General features: G+C 42.3%; 1 protein-coding gene across 2 annotated transcripts in view; it reads right to left on the minus strand.

Moving 5' to 3' along the window:
• C9H8orf48 (chromosome 9 C8orf48 homolog) overlaps positions 1-17,780 on the minus strand; it is a 40,711-nt gene that overhangs the window by 13,734 nt on the left and 9,197 nt on the right. For both annotated transcript variants that reach the window (XM_077826594.1, XM_077826595.1), the window contains 2 exons: positions 15,625-15,893; positions 12,505-12,630 (listed from right to left, as the gene is read on the minus strand). In XM_077826594.1, the coding sequence (XP_077682720.1) occupies positions 12,505-12,630; positions 15,625-15,838 (340 nt within the window). In that variant the 5' untranslated portion in view covers positions 15,839-15,893. The remainder of the gene's footprint in view (positions 1-12,504; positions 12,631-15,624; positions 15,894-17,780) is intronic.

Consider the following 17,780-nt stretch of genomic DNA (forward strand, 5'->3'; position numbering starts at 1 on the left):
GCTGGCCGGGGCCCCTTCTGTTCCCTTCTGACTCTGGGCCTGGCGCCATGGTAAACCTGGTACTGCTCCAGGCCCCTGTTCCTCTGCCTTATCCCGACGCTGTCTCTGGCTCTGACCCCTGGCTTGGCACCTGACTCCGACTCTGACCTTTGGCTTGGTACCTGACTCTGTCTTTAGTTTTGACCCTCTGCTCTGACCATTAGGCCTGACCCACACATTCCCCGGTCATTGCACATACTTTCTTTAACACGTTAGTAAGGAACTAAAATTTTTTTACAGAATCCCAAATCAATAACAGATAGTATGTTCAGACTTAAAAATTACAAATTAACACAGCCGAAAGCAAAACAGTTGAAAACTCAGCTCTTCCTTTGCTAACAGCATCACAAGCACCAAAAACACCATAAGGAATTACAGCTCTTTCAGCCACTTTTGGAATTAATTCTACCATCACCTGATGGCAAAAGAAAAACAGAATCCTGAATGAAGTTTCTGAAAAGTAAAAAGTTCTTCGGGTCACTTTTAAGCAACTTCTCCCGAAGTCTATGTATATAGTCTTTAATTCTCAGTCAAGCACAGAAATTATAGGAAGATAGGAAATACCATGCCCGATCAGGTCCCCCTAATCTGGTGTTCTGTCTGCCAATATCAAATGATTAACAGCAAGCTGCAAGTTTAAGGTTGATTTTGAGCCCACATGCTTATGGCTTAAGTCACTCAACCAAATTCTGGTCATAATCCTCAGAATTGCTGTAGGTGGTCAGCACCTCTCAGGCTCAAGCTCCCTAGAAAGGGTTTCTTTTCCAAACCTAGTTCCTTTTAAAATCAAGTGAGAGGTAACTTCACAGAACCTCTGAGGATCGGAGCAATAGAGGACTTTCTCAGGCAGGGCTTAAATATTTCTCAGGCAGGGTTTAGGGACAGAAACACAGCCCATACACTTTTGAACATTTATTCCCTGTCCTAGGAATACATCTACATCTTCTTTGCCAATATCTATTTACCTACTAAACTGCGTGGGTAAGGGGGAGTCTTCTTTTTTCTTTGTCTTTTTTTATGGGCATGTAAAATATATATTTTCATCATCATGTTAAGGCTGGGTAAAAAGATTCTGTGCATAGGCTGGTAAATATGCACCACTTTGCGAGGCTGCCCTAAAAACTTTCACATTCCTCTTAGAAGCAATATTCTAGGTGGGAGGTGGTGCATAGAATCATTGTCAAGCAATGACTAAAATCATGGCCTGCATGAATGTATATGGCTCATTTGAATTAAAATGGAATTAAATGTATTTTTTTTCAATTAAATGGCCTTCCATATGCCAGCTCTGTTGTAGCACTTTACCAAGTTATATATTAAATTTTAATAAAGTAAAATATAGGTGTTCAATCCACATCTCACCCCATTTTAAAACCAGCCTAACTTCATTAACTTAAATGGCATTACATCTGATTTGCATCAGCACACGTTAGTTCAGACTATGCAAACACATCAGCTGCCATGAACCCAGCAAAAGCTCATGCTCACCTGTGGATTTTTAGAACCCTGTAGCAGCAAGATCCAATGGTTGGAAGTTGAAGCTAGACAAATATAGACGGAAATAAGGCATAATCTTTTAACAGTCAGGGTAATTAACCACTGGAACATTTACCAAGGATTGTGGTGGGTTCTCTATCACTGGGTATTTTTAAATCAAGACAATGTTGTTCTAGATGATAGGATCTAGTTCAAAAAGGAATTATTTTGAGGATATTCTGTGGCCTGCACCATGCAGGAGGTCAGACTAGAGATGATCACAATGGTCCCTTCTGGATGTGGAAACTATGAATCTAGAAATAAGAATTGAATGTATTGTGAGAAAGAAGGTTGGCAAGAGCAGTGAGACTGTCCCTTATTCCTTTAAATAAGCAATGGGATCTTTGACTCTTAGATGCACAACGTATCGTAAGTCACTGATTTAATGTCTCAGCAGACACCATCAATGTCAGACTATTTTTTAAAAATTAACAGTTGGAGAACCTTGGACTCAAATTTTACTGAAACAAGAGGCAGCTAATAAAAAGGAATGAGTGAAGTTATACAAATTGTAAATTTGTAAAACCTGGTCTTCCATACCATTGTATATTGTTATTAATCTCTAATCCTTTCAGACCCCTACATGTATGTACAGTATTTGCCTGTCTTTCACATGCTAAGAAAGGGCATACACAGAGTGTTTGGTTTTAATACAATTTTTTGTCTGTCTTTTCTCTCTTCTTTCCATCTTTGGGCTAGACATGCTTGAATGCTCACTCTCCATTTGTGGTGGCAGACGTAAATGTCACTGTGTATCTCTCTACAGACAATCCCTGACAGTGCTGATTACTGTTCCAGAAACATGCTTCACTGACGCTTGGTTTCCCAGAACCCTGCATGTTGGGTCATCCCCAAGTCCTTATTTTCAGGGGCTCGGAGAAGGGCATCAAAATAGAACTGTATTTTACATACTTCATAAGATCATAAAACATTGAACATTAGGGAATTCAAGCCCAACAAACTGAATCACCCAGCCGCTCTCATTATAATGGCATTGAACACACACCAAGTAGATAAGCAAGTCGCTGTGTTTATATTTTAAACCCTGCTTTGTGGTTTATAACTCACTGACCTACATGGTTTTTGCTTTTCACATGGAAGTGCACTTAGAAAAAACAGTTTGAATGTTATATAAGTGAAAATAAAATAAAAGGAAATGTATAGTTTTCCAGTGTTTGATTTATTTTGCACTTTTTGTCATTCAAATCAGACTTTGATTTAATACTAGAAACTTGGCAAGCATTTTGTTGTTATTTTGTTCTACCAATTTCTGGTATTTTAAAAAGAGAAACTGTAAAATGGGTAAAGGAAAATTAATTGTGAAAAGCAGCACCCATGCTTGAATGATAAGTGCTGTTCAGAAGGATTTTAACTCTGCATATCAAGATAGATTTTCAAAATTTTCTAAATATGTAGACAGTTCAGATATGGATTAACAGGCTGCATGCCTAATAGACAAAAAAGGAGTTCACAATATTTGTGTATAGTATATAATACAGAGCAGCTACAGGCTAGCTTGTAAATCAGGTTACTATTATTAAATATAGGTATTTGATCATTTGGAGCCACATCTGGTAAGGAGTGAATGCCTCCTGCCTGGTTAAGTTAAGGCTGATGTCAACAGGAATTGAGGGCACTCAGCACCTTGCAGGATCAAGGTCTTCCAGATGAGACATTACAAAGGTATTTATCTTTGCTTTATTGGCTCTCTGTGGACATTAACGCTTTAGTAGCACTTTTCTTAAGGGTGAGGGTTTATAGATTCATAAATTCTAAGACCAAAAGGGACAACTGTGATCATCTAGTCTGACCTCCATTATAGCAAAGGCCATAAAAGTTCCTCATTTTCCTTTACAGCCCATGGTTGTGCACTAGAAGTTTACCTCAGAAGCGGACAGATTTCAGTGGCATTGTACATATTTGTGAAGTGTCTTAGGATCTGTTTGGAGGAAAGCTGCCATATATTATTATTTTACCTGACAACAGTAAAATTGTTGAGCAAACTAATAAGAGGCAGATTAAAAGAGAAGACTGGCTCTGTGTTCTTAATTAGGTCAATTGTGTGCAGCTATTGCAGGGAACTCAAATGTATATATATCCCTCGTGTTTCAGGGAACAAACTGTCCATGTTGGAAGGGGTAGGGTGAGTCTGGTCAAGAAGCAGATCCTTGAAATCATATTGCACAATCAAGAACATTATGAGAGGGATGCCTCTCCCTTCCTCTGAGTGTCAACTGTAAGCCAATGCCGTACAAAAATCTTGCAATTCAAACGGGAATAGACAGAATTCTTGCCCTGACCTTTCCCACACAGGGGAGCAGGTTGCTGGGGGCTCATGCAGTAATTATATACACACACACCCCACATGTTGCAGAACTGTAATCCATGGTGCTGGAGGTTTTGGAGAGGACAGTGGGTCCAGGTATGCAGCCACTGGATTTTGCCTATGTGTGATCTACTCTGTCCAAACTCTCCCTTCTCCAGTGCAGACTGCTGCCATGCCACAGCTTCTGCGGGGGGAGGGTTCCATCACCAAAACCTGCCTCTTGAATCCCCTCCTATGACAAGCCTGTTTACTTAGGTTTGACATCAGAACCAGAATATCAGCCAGAGGCAATGTACCTGACTAGTTCACTCTGGCGTGACACTTCATATGTTTCTATGTATTCCATAACCCTTCATGTATTTGTCAGATCTAAGTACAACAGAATGGGTCAGCCTTAACTATTCTGCATTGTCTTGCTTTTCTTGAGAGCACAGAGAGGACAGGAAGCAGGGATGAGTTGTTACAGCAAAGGCAAAGTCCAAAGGTCTGGGATCTCTTTTTGGCACTACTTTAGGTTTGTTGTGTGACCTTGGAAAGTCATTCAGTCTCTTTGTGCTTTAGTTCCTCTCTCTGTAGAATGGGAGCTAATACCCACCCACCACTCAGGGATGCTGTGATGTTTAATTCATTAATGCATGTTGCATGCTGAGAGGTCCTCAGATGAAAGAGGCTATCGACCAGCACAAGATGATCACTGTTTGCCTCTCAACCTTACAGCTCCTTAAAGCCTAGTTGGGTAGTGTGTTAAATATGTCAATAGTTACTGTCTTTGGGCATGTGGAAACCTGTGCACACAAAAATGAAAAACTAGATCTATTCAGCGGACAGGGCTATATGAGGCCAGGTTAAAAAAAATCCTCAGATGCACAGAAATAGGTCTCTCCGTTCTCCGCTATGCAAATAAAAAAACACTTATACCTCACTGACAATAGAAGTTTACATGTACTCACTGCTTGTATCTCGACTAGCCTTTTTTACTCTAAAATTTCCCTGTGTTGCTACCACTGGTGCAGCTCCCTCCACACCTGTGATGCTGGAAGTGCTAGTGTTGATGTGTATTTTAACCACCATGTCATCAAACTCTGTTCAGAACAGTTCTAGACAGCCCAGCGGCTAAAATGGATGTATTAGACCTCTCGCTGTTGCTTCAACTGATGCAGTGGTACCATATGGGAGAAATTTTAAGAGAAAAAGCTTAGCGTAGACGAGCCCACAGAGGTGACATTAGACTTCTAAATTAAGCATTTGTCTAAACGTTTTTATTAAATTCTCCCAGTTGAAGTTTCAGAAATACAGACGTCTGCAATTTAGGAATTGTTGCTTTTTGTGGTAAATTTTATAGTTAACGTTAGTCATTTTTTATAGGTCTATGGCATCTTCTTATGTATAATTAGCATACAGTCATTTCTGAAGTGCATCTACTCAATAAAACAGGCTAAGGAGATAGGAAGGAAAGAATAATAAAGAGAGAAGAGTTCTTGTTTTCTTAAAGCAAATATCCCAGTTTTATCTGGAACCTGAAAGAAGGAAAACTATAACTTAAAACATAAAAGATTATTCTAGGGTATTCCCATAGGTAGGCATGTGATTTATTCATATCTAACAATGTCACTGGTAAGATCTGGAAAATTTTTGCTGCACTACCAGAAGAGTAATATTTCAATGTGTATACTGAGAGAATTTCACTAAGTTTACTGATGGGACATTAATTATACAGCAGTGTAGTACTAGATGAGCTCATCTTCAATTATGTAAAAAAACAATTAAGAAGTAATCAAGATAGTCTCCAAGTAGACAGAACAATAAGAGGCTCTCACGGCTACAGACTATAGCATTTATTAACTCCAAGAGGAATAGACATTTTTAGACCACAGCATATGAAACTCTTTCTCCCCCCTCGCTCTCGCCTCCTTTCATTTTTTCCCTTCACTGCACTGGTAATAATATAGTTATGGATGCAAAGGATTAAACCCTGAGGGGAAAAAAATCAAAGGCGAAAGATTTCCTTAATGCTATATCATTGTTTATCACTCCTTAAATGAGCGCAAATTAGTGGGCTCAGCAGTATAAAGATCTTTCTAAATGAGAAAATTATATTATTCTGACGTATTTTAAAAACAGTGGTCTTAGAGGGATTCCCCAGATAAATCCTCAGTGCCTCTCCCCTACTGATGATATATGATCCACAAACCTGAGTCTGTATTTGTGAGTGTCTTTCGCAGGGTAGATACACCACGTCACACACCCTTCCCCTCAGGATAGGACCTGGCGAGGGCCCTCCCTCTTCATCCTCTCCTCCCACCTGGGAGAAAAAGTGTTCATTAGCATGGGCCCTGCCTGGATGATGTAGTACACTGAACTCTTAGGGTTGGAGGGAGAGGTGCCACCGCATAAACTGAGCATTCGTGTCCTACATGGTGTTGATCCACCGGAGGGGTGCATGGTCTGTAATGAGGCGAAAGGGGCTCCCTATCAGATAATACCTCAGGGCCTTGAATGCCCACTTCACCGCCCAGGCCTCGCTCTCGATTATTGAATATTTAGTCTCCCAGGAGAACAGTCTCTGGCTTAGGCAGAGCATGGGATGTTCTTTCCCATCCAGCTCCTGTGACTGTACTGCCCCAACTCTGACTTCTGAGGTGTCCGTCTGGAGGATGAAGGGTTTGAAAGTCCAGATAAAATAGGAATGGTTCCCGCATACCAGTTGTGGGGCTGCAGCAGTCAATCCATCAGCCATTGGAATGTGGCTGCGGCCCCATGCAGTCCGAACAGCATGGCAACGAATTGGTATAAGCTGAACGACGTAGGGAAGGCCATCTTCTTTCAGGATGTCGGGGTCAGAGGGCGAGAATCCCTTGGTCAAGCCTAGTGTCAATAAAAATTTTGCGCTTCCCAGCCATTCCAGCAGTTCATCTATCTATGGAATCAGGTAGACATTGAAACATGAGATGGCATTGACCCTTCTGAAGTCTATGCAGAACCTCACTGTCCCGCAAGGCTTTCACTCTGAGACTCTTCCATGACTCCCAGGGCAAGCATCACCTCAGGCTCCTTCCAGACCACTTCCCACATCTTTTGGGAAGCAGACGGTGGTGGTCTCAGACCTTCTGCCCTGTGCTGGTGACTATATGATGGCTGGTTACATCCGTCTGCCTGGGGGAGATGACAACATGGTGGTGAAGGCCTGGGCCAGCTGTTGCAATTGTAGCTGTTGCTCCGGTCAAGGTCTTTCCCAATACAGCGGCCCCAAATTGGGTTTGGGAGGGTAAGGGGTGATCAGCAGGCCTTCATACACTTTCAGGAGCTTAACATGATATGTCCGGAGATCCCTTCGTTATCTCAGTTGCCAGATCTCTTAATCCACCGGTCCCACCCTCTGAACTACTTCAAATAATCTCTGCTACTTGGCAAGTAACTTGGACACTGACAATGGCAATAAGAGTAGGACCCTGTTCCGGGACTCAGAGGTCCACAGCTTGGTCCCCCGATTGTACTTGACTTCTTGGGTTCATTGTGCCTGAAGTAAATTCTCCTGTGCGAACCCTTGAGCCTCTGGAGACATTCCTAAACCTATAAGGTATAGGGGATCGACCCCATGAGCCTGGACTTCTCCCTTGCTCTCAGAACAGGTCCAGGATTCCCCTGGGCTGTCTCCCATAAAGGAGAACAAATGAGGAGAATTCCGTAGAAGCTTGGGGGACCTCACGCACCGCAAATAACAGCGTGGGCAGCAGCCTGTCCCATTTCCAAAGGTCGTCGTCCACAAACTTCTTGAGCATGGCCTTCAGGGTTCTGTTGATCCTCTCTACCAGGCCACTGGTTTGTGGGTGGTACACCACTTTGAAGGCTCAGATGTTTGATAGGCGGCACAATTCTGCCATCATTTTAGACAACACATTTGTTTCCCGGTCTGTTAGTATCTCCCAGGGCATCCAAACCCTGGTAAAGATCTTGTGGACCTCAGCGACTATGGTGGGGGCTGTGGTCGCATATAGTGGGACAGCCTCGGGTACCAGGTCGCATAATCAACAACTACAAGTACGTAACAGAACTCTGAACTACTCTTCTCCAAGGATCCCACCAAGTTCAGGCCGATTTTCTCAAAGGCATTGCGACCACTGGTAGTGGGATCAGGGGTGCCCTCAGTATTCCCCTCAGGCCGGCTTGCTGACACTATGGGCATGAGGCACAAAAGTCTCATACCTCCCTGTGCATGCCGGGCCAGAATCGAAGTGCCATTGTGACAGGGGCCAGAAAGGGTTAATCAACTTGCACGCTAATTGATCCAGATTCAACCTTTAGAGACATATTGACAGATGTTTGTGGTTTTGTGTGTTTACATATATATTGTTAGAATGTAATCAAATAGTTCCTGTCTATCGCTGTATTCTCTTAATTCAGAGATAAAAAGAAGATATTAACATTTAAATGACATTAACATTTGAAGTATATAGCAAACCACCTGCAAATGGCAGAGATAGGCAATTGCCTTATGTTAATCCATGTAGCTAATTACTGGTGATGCTTAGGAACTAGAAGGTTATTTCAAAAGCCTATTGTTCACCCAAGCACTGCATGGGTCAAGAGGATGCCCGGAATATGTATAAAGGGCTCTGGGACCTGATCCTTTCATCTCACATCTGCTTAAGCTTCATTAACAGGAAGTTTGAGTCGTAAGACTGAGGTCTCCAGTCCCATCTGGACAACCCTGAAATTGAATATTTGGACATTGAACTATAACCTGATGAACTAATTCTAAAAAGGACTCTTAGCCATTCTAAAGCTCACCATATCTGCTCAGAAACTAACCTAAGGATTGTATTAATGTCTGCATGTATAATGATCTTTTAACCAATATTCTCTCTCTCTTCTTTTTTTAATCAATTTTTGTTTAGTTAATAAGAATTGGCTGTAAGCGTGTATTTGGGTAAGATCTGAAATATTCATTAACCTTGGAGGTAATATGTCCGATCCTTTGGGATTGGTAGAACTTTTTATATGATGAACAAGATTTTCAATAATCCTCATCATATTAGACTTGGCTGTCTGGATGGAAGCCCAAGGCTGGGTTGCTTTAAGGGAACTGTGTTTTGGCTTCTGTGCAACCAGTAAGGTACTGTAAAAGCTGTTTTGGTAAATCCAAGTATTAGAATAACCACCAGTTTTGGGGATTGTCTGTCCCATTCTTTACAGTTTGCCCTAATTGAGCAATCTCAGTGTGGCTTCCCTGGAACCCTAGTCACAGCCCCGCATTGCAAGGTCTTTTCTCACCCCACGTGCCCAGCCCAGGGCATCGAATGGGCCAGCCGTAACAGAACTTGTCGGAACCTCCAGAGGACCAGCAATTATCACAGGTCCTCTTGTGTTTGAGGGTCCTTGGTCAGCCAGTAAAGGTGGTCGTTATGGACCCCAAAATGTGTCCCCTGGGTAGCCGTTGGTGTATGCCCCCCTCCTCTTCAGGGTCTGTGATGTGTTTCGAGGCCTGACTTAGGCTTAGGTCTTCCCTCTTCTCCCTTAGGAAGTCCCTATCAACTGCCAAGCATTCCTGTTCAGCTTCATCCAATGTCTTGGTTTTGGTGGGGCATCATACTGGTGTTTCTGGCCAGTTCAGGGGACCTTCATTCAGGTCCCTCAGGGCCCAGAAGTCCCCTCTTTGCTGGCCTAGGGCTCCCTTCCCCCAGATTTGGTTTTCCCACTCACGCAGGACTTCTCTGAACCATGCCAGCCATGTCCCAGGATCACTGGGTACACCAGTGCTGGAGCTAAGCCAACCCAGTATACTTCACCGTGGCACCCTGCATCAAGGCACACCCTGGCGGTCGGGCATGGTGGTACATCCCCATGGATGCACTGCAGGTGGAAAGGAGCCCCCAGCGGGTCCGGAGACTTCACCAGGTTAGTCCAGATCAGTATTTGACTGCACTCTGAATTGATGAGGGCTGTCACCGGGGTGCTGTTCACCCATACAGGGACCAGGAGTTTGGATGAGCCCCTTTTCTGGACCTGGTGGCCTGCCACCCACACCTGGCCATGGCTGAGGTCCATAAAACAACAATCACACCGGAAGTGCCCCTCTTGACCACACTCATAGCATCAGCTTTTGGGTATTCCCATGCCCGGGTCGGGTCTCAGTACCCCAAGTCCACCTGATGGGACTCTCTCAAAGAAGGGTGGATGTATGGTTCGGCTCCCGCTGTGAGCTGGTTGGCAGCAGCCCAGGTTGTTCTGGGGCCTCTCCATTTGGGGCCTATGCGTCCCTCTCTTGGCGGTCTGGCCCCTGCCCCTCCGACTTCCCTTGTTTAGGGTTCTGCTGTTTGCCTTCAGCGGTCAGATAGTCCTCCATCAAGGATACCACCTCTGCAAGGTTTCCCAGGTGGTGACATTGCACCCACTCTTTTCCCCCGGTGGGGAGGATCTGGGTGAATTGTTCCCAAGGCTACCGCCTCCGCCACTTGGGCCCTAGTCAACCTAGTAACCCGCCAAGAAGTCCCCTGTTTCTGGTCCTGCCAGGGCAAGTCTAGGCAGCCTGGTCAGTTGCAACAGCGTCACCATCTGTTGAACCAGGCTCTCCTTCCACACCTGGTGTTGGGCGGCCAGCTCCCAGACCAGCTGCTGTTGCTGCTCCTGATGCTGGGCCATCTGGAACTGTTGCTGGGTGACTATCTGCTGGGCCTGCTGCTGTTGTTCTTTGGCCACTTGCTGCTGCTGCTGGCTCTCCAGCATCCACTTCAGGAGCTTCTCTGTCTCCATATCAGCCATGAGGGTTTTGTCACCTGTTCCTCCTTATCCGGACCTTTTAGTAGGTCCCTATCGTTGCCAGCATTCTACACCAAGTGTCATAGGGTAGATACACACCATCACACTGTCTTATATGGCATTCCTGAGCTTTGTACTAGAACAGTCAGAGCTGCAGACTGGAAGTCAGGAATTCACAACTCTGTGGCTACTGACCAAATGCTTAAGAGTGATTTTAAAAGGATTTTGGGCTTGTGGCCCCTTAATGCCTCCCCTCCCGTTTTTGTAATTTTGTTTTGGGGTGTTTTTTTTGGTTCTTTATGGTGAATAAAGAGGGTTTAAAAAGGGTTGGGAACTCAGATACCATAGGACTTCACTTTGCAGAGATCCGATTGCTGGATCAGGGACTTAGGGATGACCCACAAAACTTCTGAGTTCGTTCACTCAAGACAATCCATTTTTACTTCAGTTGTTGTTGGCAAAGTCCTTGTTTCATCCTTTTTTTAAAATTCAAAAACAGTGCCTCTGACCAGTATTCCCTCTAATTTTTCCCACCCATGTGCGGAATGAATTCTGTTATGTACAGCAATATGGAGGTGATGTGCGACATATCACCGTCACATCAGTGCACATAATAAAATTCACATGGTGGGGGTGGAGCCAAGGGGTTTGGAGTGTGGGAGGGGGCTCGGAGTGTGGGAGGGGGCTCAGGGCTGGGGCAGAGGTTTGGGGTGCAGGGGTGTGAGGGCTCCGGCTGGGGGTGCAGGCTCTGGGATGGGGATGAGGATGAGGGGCTCAGGACTGGGGCAGAGGGTTGGGTGCAGGAGGTGAGGGCTCTGGCTGAGGTTGTGGGCTCTGGGGTGGGGCTGGGGATGAGGGGCTTGGGGTGCAGGAGGGTGCTCTGGGACTACAGAGGGGTGAGACCACTCTCCCCAACCCTTTCTCCCAGCAGCAGCACCTGGTCTGGAGAGGAGAGGCGCCTCTCCCCAGCACGGCAGCTCCAGGTCTGGGGTTGCAGGATAGGTGCCCCTCCCCCAGGCTGCAGCATAGTTGGAGCCAGGGGGCCGCTCCGGCTGTGGCAGGTTGGGGGCTGGGCGAGGGGCACCCCTCCCTTGGCAGGTCCCCGGGCGGGTTCCCTGAGCGCCTGCACAGTGCTTAATATTCTGCTGTGCAGCCGTGCAGCCATGCAGCTTACAGGGAACTTAGGCTCTGACCTCCATAGAAAAATTTGAGAGGGACTTAAACACCTTTCCCTGAAGAGAGCACACTTGTAGGCATGCCAAACACATACAAATAGCATTCCTTTCTCTCTATTTATATAATACTACATTGTCTTGGTTAAAGCCATTATGTTGTTCATTTTAAAGCAAGAACACTGCTACCTCCTGTAGTGCAGGAGAGGAATAAAAACATCACAGATTAGGAGCAGCTAATAACCATTGCAGGGGTGGGGGGAAATGTACATCTCATTAAACAAAATGTAACGGAAACAAATTTTTTGAAAAAAATAAAAACAAAAAAATTCTAACCCGATCTATAGCTGCTGGTTAAAAAAATGCATTAGAATTTTGAAGGTTTTTTTTTTTTTTTTAACTAAAATTGAAATTTTGTCAAATCTCAATTTAAAAAAGTCACGCAGCTCTAGTGACTAATGTGCCTGAGGGGTCTCTGATATTACTATTTCACAGATAAATTTATACAAGATGCAGAAGGCAAAGAGGTGTCTCTAAAACATAAACTTACAGGAGGAATGAAAGAAAAAATGTGGTTTTTTTTCATTTATTGGATAGGACTTGAAAATATACATCCTAAAATATTAAAAATTCAGGTTTAAAAAGCAATGATTTTAATACAGATTTTGAACTCACCTGTATGTGTTTTGATGATAGATTTGCCTTGCTTAGTGTTATCTTCTTTATTTTTGAGACGGCTGATCCATTTTCCAGTCAACTCTTTTTCTATATTTGCAGACTCTGACAACTCAGACTGATCACCTATAAAAATAAGTTAGCTTAGAATAATGCATTGCTGAAAGAACAGAAGTGAGACAAAGTAAAACCAAATGGAGAAGTCAAAGAAATCTCTGCCTGGATGTTACTGAATTTCACTCTGTGAAATGGAACACTACCTAAATGTAAGAAAAGAAACTCAAAGCCACAGGAACATATGAAGGAAATCTGTGGATTTTCACCTTCAAAAATTACCTAATTTCTATTACAGACTATTAAGAACATCTTAAATTTTTCTTCTCTAAATACATCAGAAAAATCTGGTATAGGATACACAAAGAGAAACTTTCAGAGACTGAAACTTAGGGCCAAATCTGCAGAATGCTGAGCAGCTTCTGCAGCGTACTGAGTTCCCTTAAATACTACTGTTTTCAATGGGACCTGATGGTGATTTCAGTAGAGTTACAACACTTGAGAATCTGACTCAGCAGGCCCTCCCTCCGCTACATGGAAAACATTGCAAACTAACCCTGCTTTAAAGTCTTGTCTACACTACAGACTTACACTGGAAAATCCACACCCCTATTCAATGCAGTTATACCGACCTAATCCCTGGTGTAGACAGCCCTTTGTCGGAGGGAGAGCTTCTCCCATCAACACAGCTATCAGCTCTTGGGGAGGTGGATTAACTGTGTCAATGGGAGAGCTCTCTCTCGTCATTGCAGAGAGTCTTCATTAAAGCACTACAATGGCGCAGCTGTGCCAATGCAGCATTTTAAGCGTAGACCTGCCCTAAAACATGTATACCGCACAGCTGAAAACTGTCAAATCTTGCATATTTTCCCCCCTCTTTAACAAGTATTCTTTAAAAGAAAAGGCTGTCTCACTTTTTATATGTATTCCTTTAACCAGTCAATTTCTGCCATATTTTACTTTTGTGTGCTGGATGATGATTCCTCTAGATATGCTGTTCTGGCTGTATAAAGAGTACTTTAAAAAAAACCTTCTGCAGAAAAAGGAATAGTTTATTAAAATGTATACACTATGAAAACAGAGATCCAGAACCAAGTCACTAAATGTAACATATCAGACAATTCACTTAAATTCCACTGTATCTGGTCCCAAGGCTGGTTGAAAAAGGACGAGGAATGGTGTCAGGCTGGCAGCTGGCTGTAAAACTGCCAAATAAATCAATTAAATGAGTCCTTAATATGCCCCATATGAACTAGGGCATTTCCCAGATGGAAGGACTAGAAGAGCTGACCCTAAACATATGGAACTAAGGCTAGAAGAAGACGACACTTACATAATGTGGCATAAACAAGTCACCAAAGCAAACATTATCTCATTACGCAGATCTTTGACACATTGATCTATAAGGCTAAATTCTGCCCTTGGGTGCACGATATCCATTTAAGAGATGTGAATCCAAGGGCAATAATTGGCCTATAGTAAGGAGCTTTCATGCCTAAATAATTTTTATGCTGGATCCTTAACTGTAGCAGTGCAAATTACTTTTGTAAAGAGAAAGGTCAAACATATTGTTGGGTCAGGGAGGGAAGGAAAGACACTAAGGGTACGTCTATACTGCAATAACAAACCCGTAGTCAAAAAAAACCCCAAGTCTCAGAGCCCGGATCAACTGACTCAAGTTTACAGGGCTAAAAATTGTAGTGTAGATGGTCGGGCTTGGGTTGGAACCTGGGCTCTGAGACTCACCCTCTCTAGGGGTTTCAAAGCCCAGGCTCTAACCTCAGCCCCAGCTTGAACGTCTACACTTCAATTTTTAGCCTTGCAGCCTGCGTCCCCCAAGCCCAAGCCAGCTGACCCAAGCCAGCCATGGCTATGCCCTGGATCTTTTATTGCAGTGTAGATGTACCTTAAGGAGCACTAGGATAAAAGGCATATGTTAGCTAATGTTTTAAACTCACACACTTTAAAATTCTAGTTCAGACAGGGTTAACTATATTTTAACATTTGTTAGCCAGACAAGGTGAACCCAAAGTGGGAGGCTGGGTTATGACATAAATAACTACAAGTTAAAAAGCAACTTACTCTGTCTATATTAGTTTTTAAAAGATGTTAGTTAAACCACTTTAGCTAACACATTTTTTTAAAAAATTATTTATCTTAGAGTGGACAAACCCTTACACCAAGAGAATGTGACAGGTTTAAAAATAGCAGCTGATCAATGGCTTGAAGTCATCATTGTACCTCCAAGACTAAACAAAAGGGTAGAAAAGGAGACTGCAAGAGGATGGGGAACACTACCAAAATGTCAAAGAGGGAAGACACCCCTATTAGGTCAGTTGTTTTATCCCCCTCCCTCTGCTTCTTTTACCCTTACCTGCTGTAGGTTTGTTAATGTTACATATAGTTTTAGAGTGACAAGGTAGATGAGGTAATATATTTTATTGGACTAACTTCTCATGGTGGAAGAGAGAAGCTTTCGAGCTACACAGAGCTCTTCTCCAGATCAGACCTGAAGAAGAGTTCTGTAAAGTTCGAAAGCTTCTCTGCTCCACCACCAGAAATTGGTCCAATAAAATATATTATCTCAACCACCCTGTCTCTCTCATATCCTAGGACCAACATGGTTACAACAACAGTACATTTTCAGGTCTTCCTCCAGTCTACTTTTAAGTGTCCCTAGTGATGGAGCTTCCATAATTCTCTTGGGAAACTATTTTACAGTCTAACTATTTTTCTGATACGGAAATTCAGTCAAGGTATCTTTAAGACTGATTTATCCTACCAATAACACTCCAGCACACAGAAAGATTGAATAAGGGCTTCCATACCTAAACAACCAATTTGGTACATTATACCTCCTCTTATACACCTTGATTAAGTCTTGTTTCAGCAAAATTTACAGATCTGGCTGAGGAAGCCAATGTTTTGAAGCTTCTGTTGCTGTGCACAGCAAGAAAATTGGATGTAATTTTAATTTTTTAATTTTATTTTTCCTGATCTGAGCCCTTCTGTGTAATTTCAAAATTGAATGGAGGACTGACTCAAATGCACAGAAACCTTGCGTACCTTCATCATCCTGGCTTGCTGACTGCCTTACGCTTTCAGATATATCTGACACAGCAGCAGGCCACTCCAACTCCACTGTGGAATAATAAGATTCAAACGGTTCACTCTCATATTGCCTGCAGGCTTCCTCCTCCTCCTCTTCCTCACTGAAGGATTCAAATGTATCCTCAGAATAATCTGAAAGAGTAGTGCTGTAACTCTGGCCTGAGTCCATCTACTCCTCTTCAAAGCACTGAGTATTCAATCCGGATGGTCACCAAAGTGGAATACTAAAAATAATAATAAGAAGAAAAACCCATAACAGATTTGGTAACACATGGCTCTTAGAAAGATTCAACTGGACTACTGGTCTGTAAATCATCCATGCAATTTACTCAGTCAAGTTACAAATAGTTGTTACAGCCTTCTCTGTGTGTGTGTGAGCGCGTGTGCACAAGGTATAGTTCAGTCTCAAAATATGAGTCTGAAATAGTTATTTCAGGAATTTGCAATATAGCAAAATTTAAGTGATTTTATTTTAACATCATTGCAGATGTACATTACCCTTTAACCTACTACTGCAGATCAGTACAGCTCATTACTTTAGCCATAACTGTACAAAATGTGGCTTATCGCTGTAGTTGCTCACAAAAGATTAAACTATATACTTGAAGTCTATTGGTATCAAAACTACCATAAGAAAATGTCATTTAATTTCTAAAAATGTGCAGAACCAGACAATTTGTCAAATTAGCTAGATTTCTATTTTTAATACTTTTCACAGGCATATGAATAGACTTAGGCCAAATTATGAATTCCTTACTTAGGCAAAATTCCCACTGAAATCAATAGACATTTTGCCTGAGTAGAAACAGACAACCACATTTTACCAACCTTACTCATAGAAGCGCTATTCCTGGAGTAATGTATTACTCAATGTAAACAAGGTTGTAGCCCTAAGTAAGAAATTCAGGCTATCACCCTTTATGATGACTGCCTTCTCTAGCATAATTTATGATAGTTTAGCTTTCATAACAGGACTTTAAAAAGAAACCATGCAACCGTGGTATTAAGAATTAATGTTAAGAATTTACACTAAATTGTGGGTAAAATTTTTTCATATGAATATGAAAAAGTGACCAAGAAATTGAAATTATGTTGCTGTGTGAATTTTTCTCCCTCTCACTGGCCACTCAGAAATACAAAGCTTCCTTGGACTACTCAGCTTTATGTTTTGAAAATTAGAAAGAAAACATTAAAGACATCAACTGCTTGACACACTCAAACTAACACTTGATACACTCAAATTAATGGGGATTTATTCCAGATCTGAAAAAAGAAAATGAACAAACAGAAAAACTAACCCAAAAACCCAAACTGCAGGAAGAAAACAATACTCACATACATAATTGGTCATTGATACATTTTAAAGTATCAAATGTGCTTACTTTATCCTCTTTCATTAGGATTATGTATTTACCATCATTTCCTCTATTCTAATCATGGAAACGCTCTGCTCAATTTAGGTACTGTTATAGCATAGCAAACAGGGAATTAGAAGCAGCCTGATCAGAGTATTTTTTATGCCTACAAATGTCTCCACATGATAAAGTACTTACAGGTACTCTTCCTTCCCTAGTCTTTAATTTAGGTTGTTTAATAAAATATTAATCCCACATTTCTTGAGCAATAAAAATTGCCATCCATTCTAGATCCAATTTACATTTCTTGTTCATTCATATAAAACAGATCAGTTCCAAACTTCAAATGCCCAAGTCAAATAAAAAAAAAAGGCAAATCTCTATTTAAATACAGCTCAAACTCTTATTGAAAAAAAGATTATAATTTAACAAAACAATTGTTCCTTGGAGAGAAAGTCATTATTTTTCTTTATCTGAGGCTAAAGGTTCTGAGGACAGGTACTCCCATGTTAAAATGATTTATTCTGTGAACAAAGTCTTTATAATGATGGCAACATTTGAAAACAGATTCACAAAAAATAACTCCTGTAAAGGAAGAATGCTGGAATGAATGACTAAGGCCCTAATCCTGCAAATTTGCAGGTGCTTAAATGTTAAGCATGAGTAGTCTCACGGAGTACCCAAAATATATACTGGAGCAAAGATTTTCATGAATAAGGAAATAATGGGTAGGTCACTATCCTAGTGGAAGAGGAT

Source organism: Eretmochelys imbricata, chromosome 9 (genome assembly GCF_965152235.1).
Source record: "Eretmochelys imbricata isolate rEreImb1 chromosome 9, rEreImb1.hap1, whole genome shotgun sequence".
In the NCBI taxonomy this organism is placed as follows: Eukaryota; Metazoa; Chordata; order Testudines; family Cheloniidae; genus Eretmochelys; species Eretmochelys imbricata.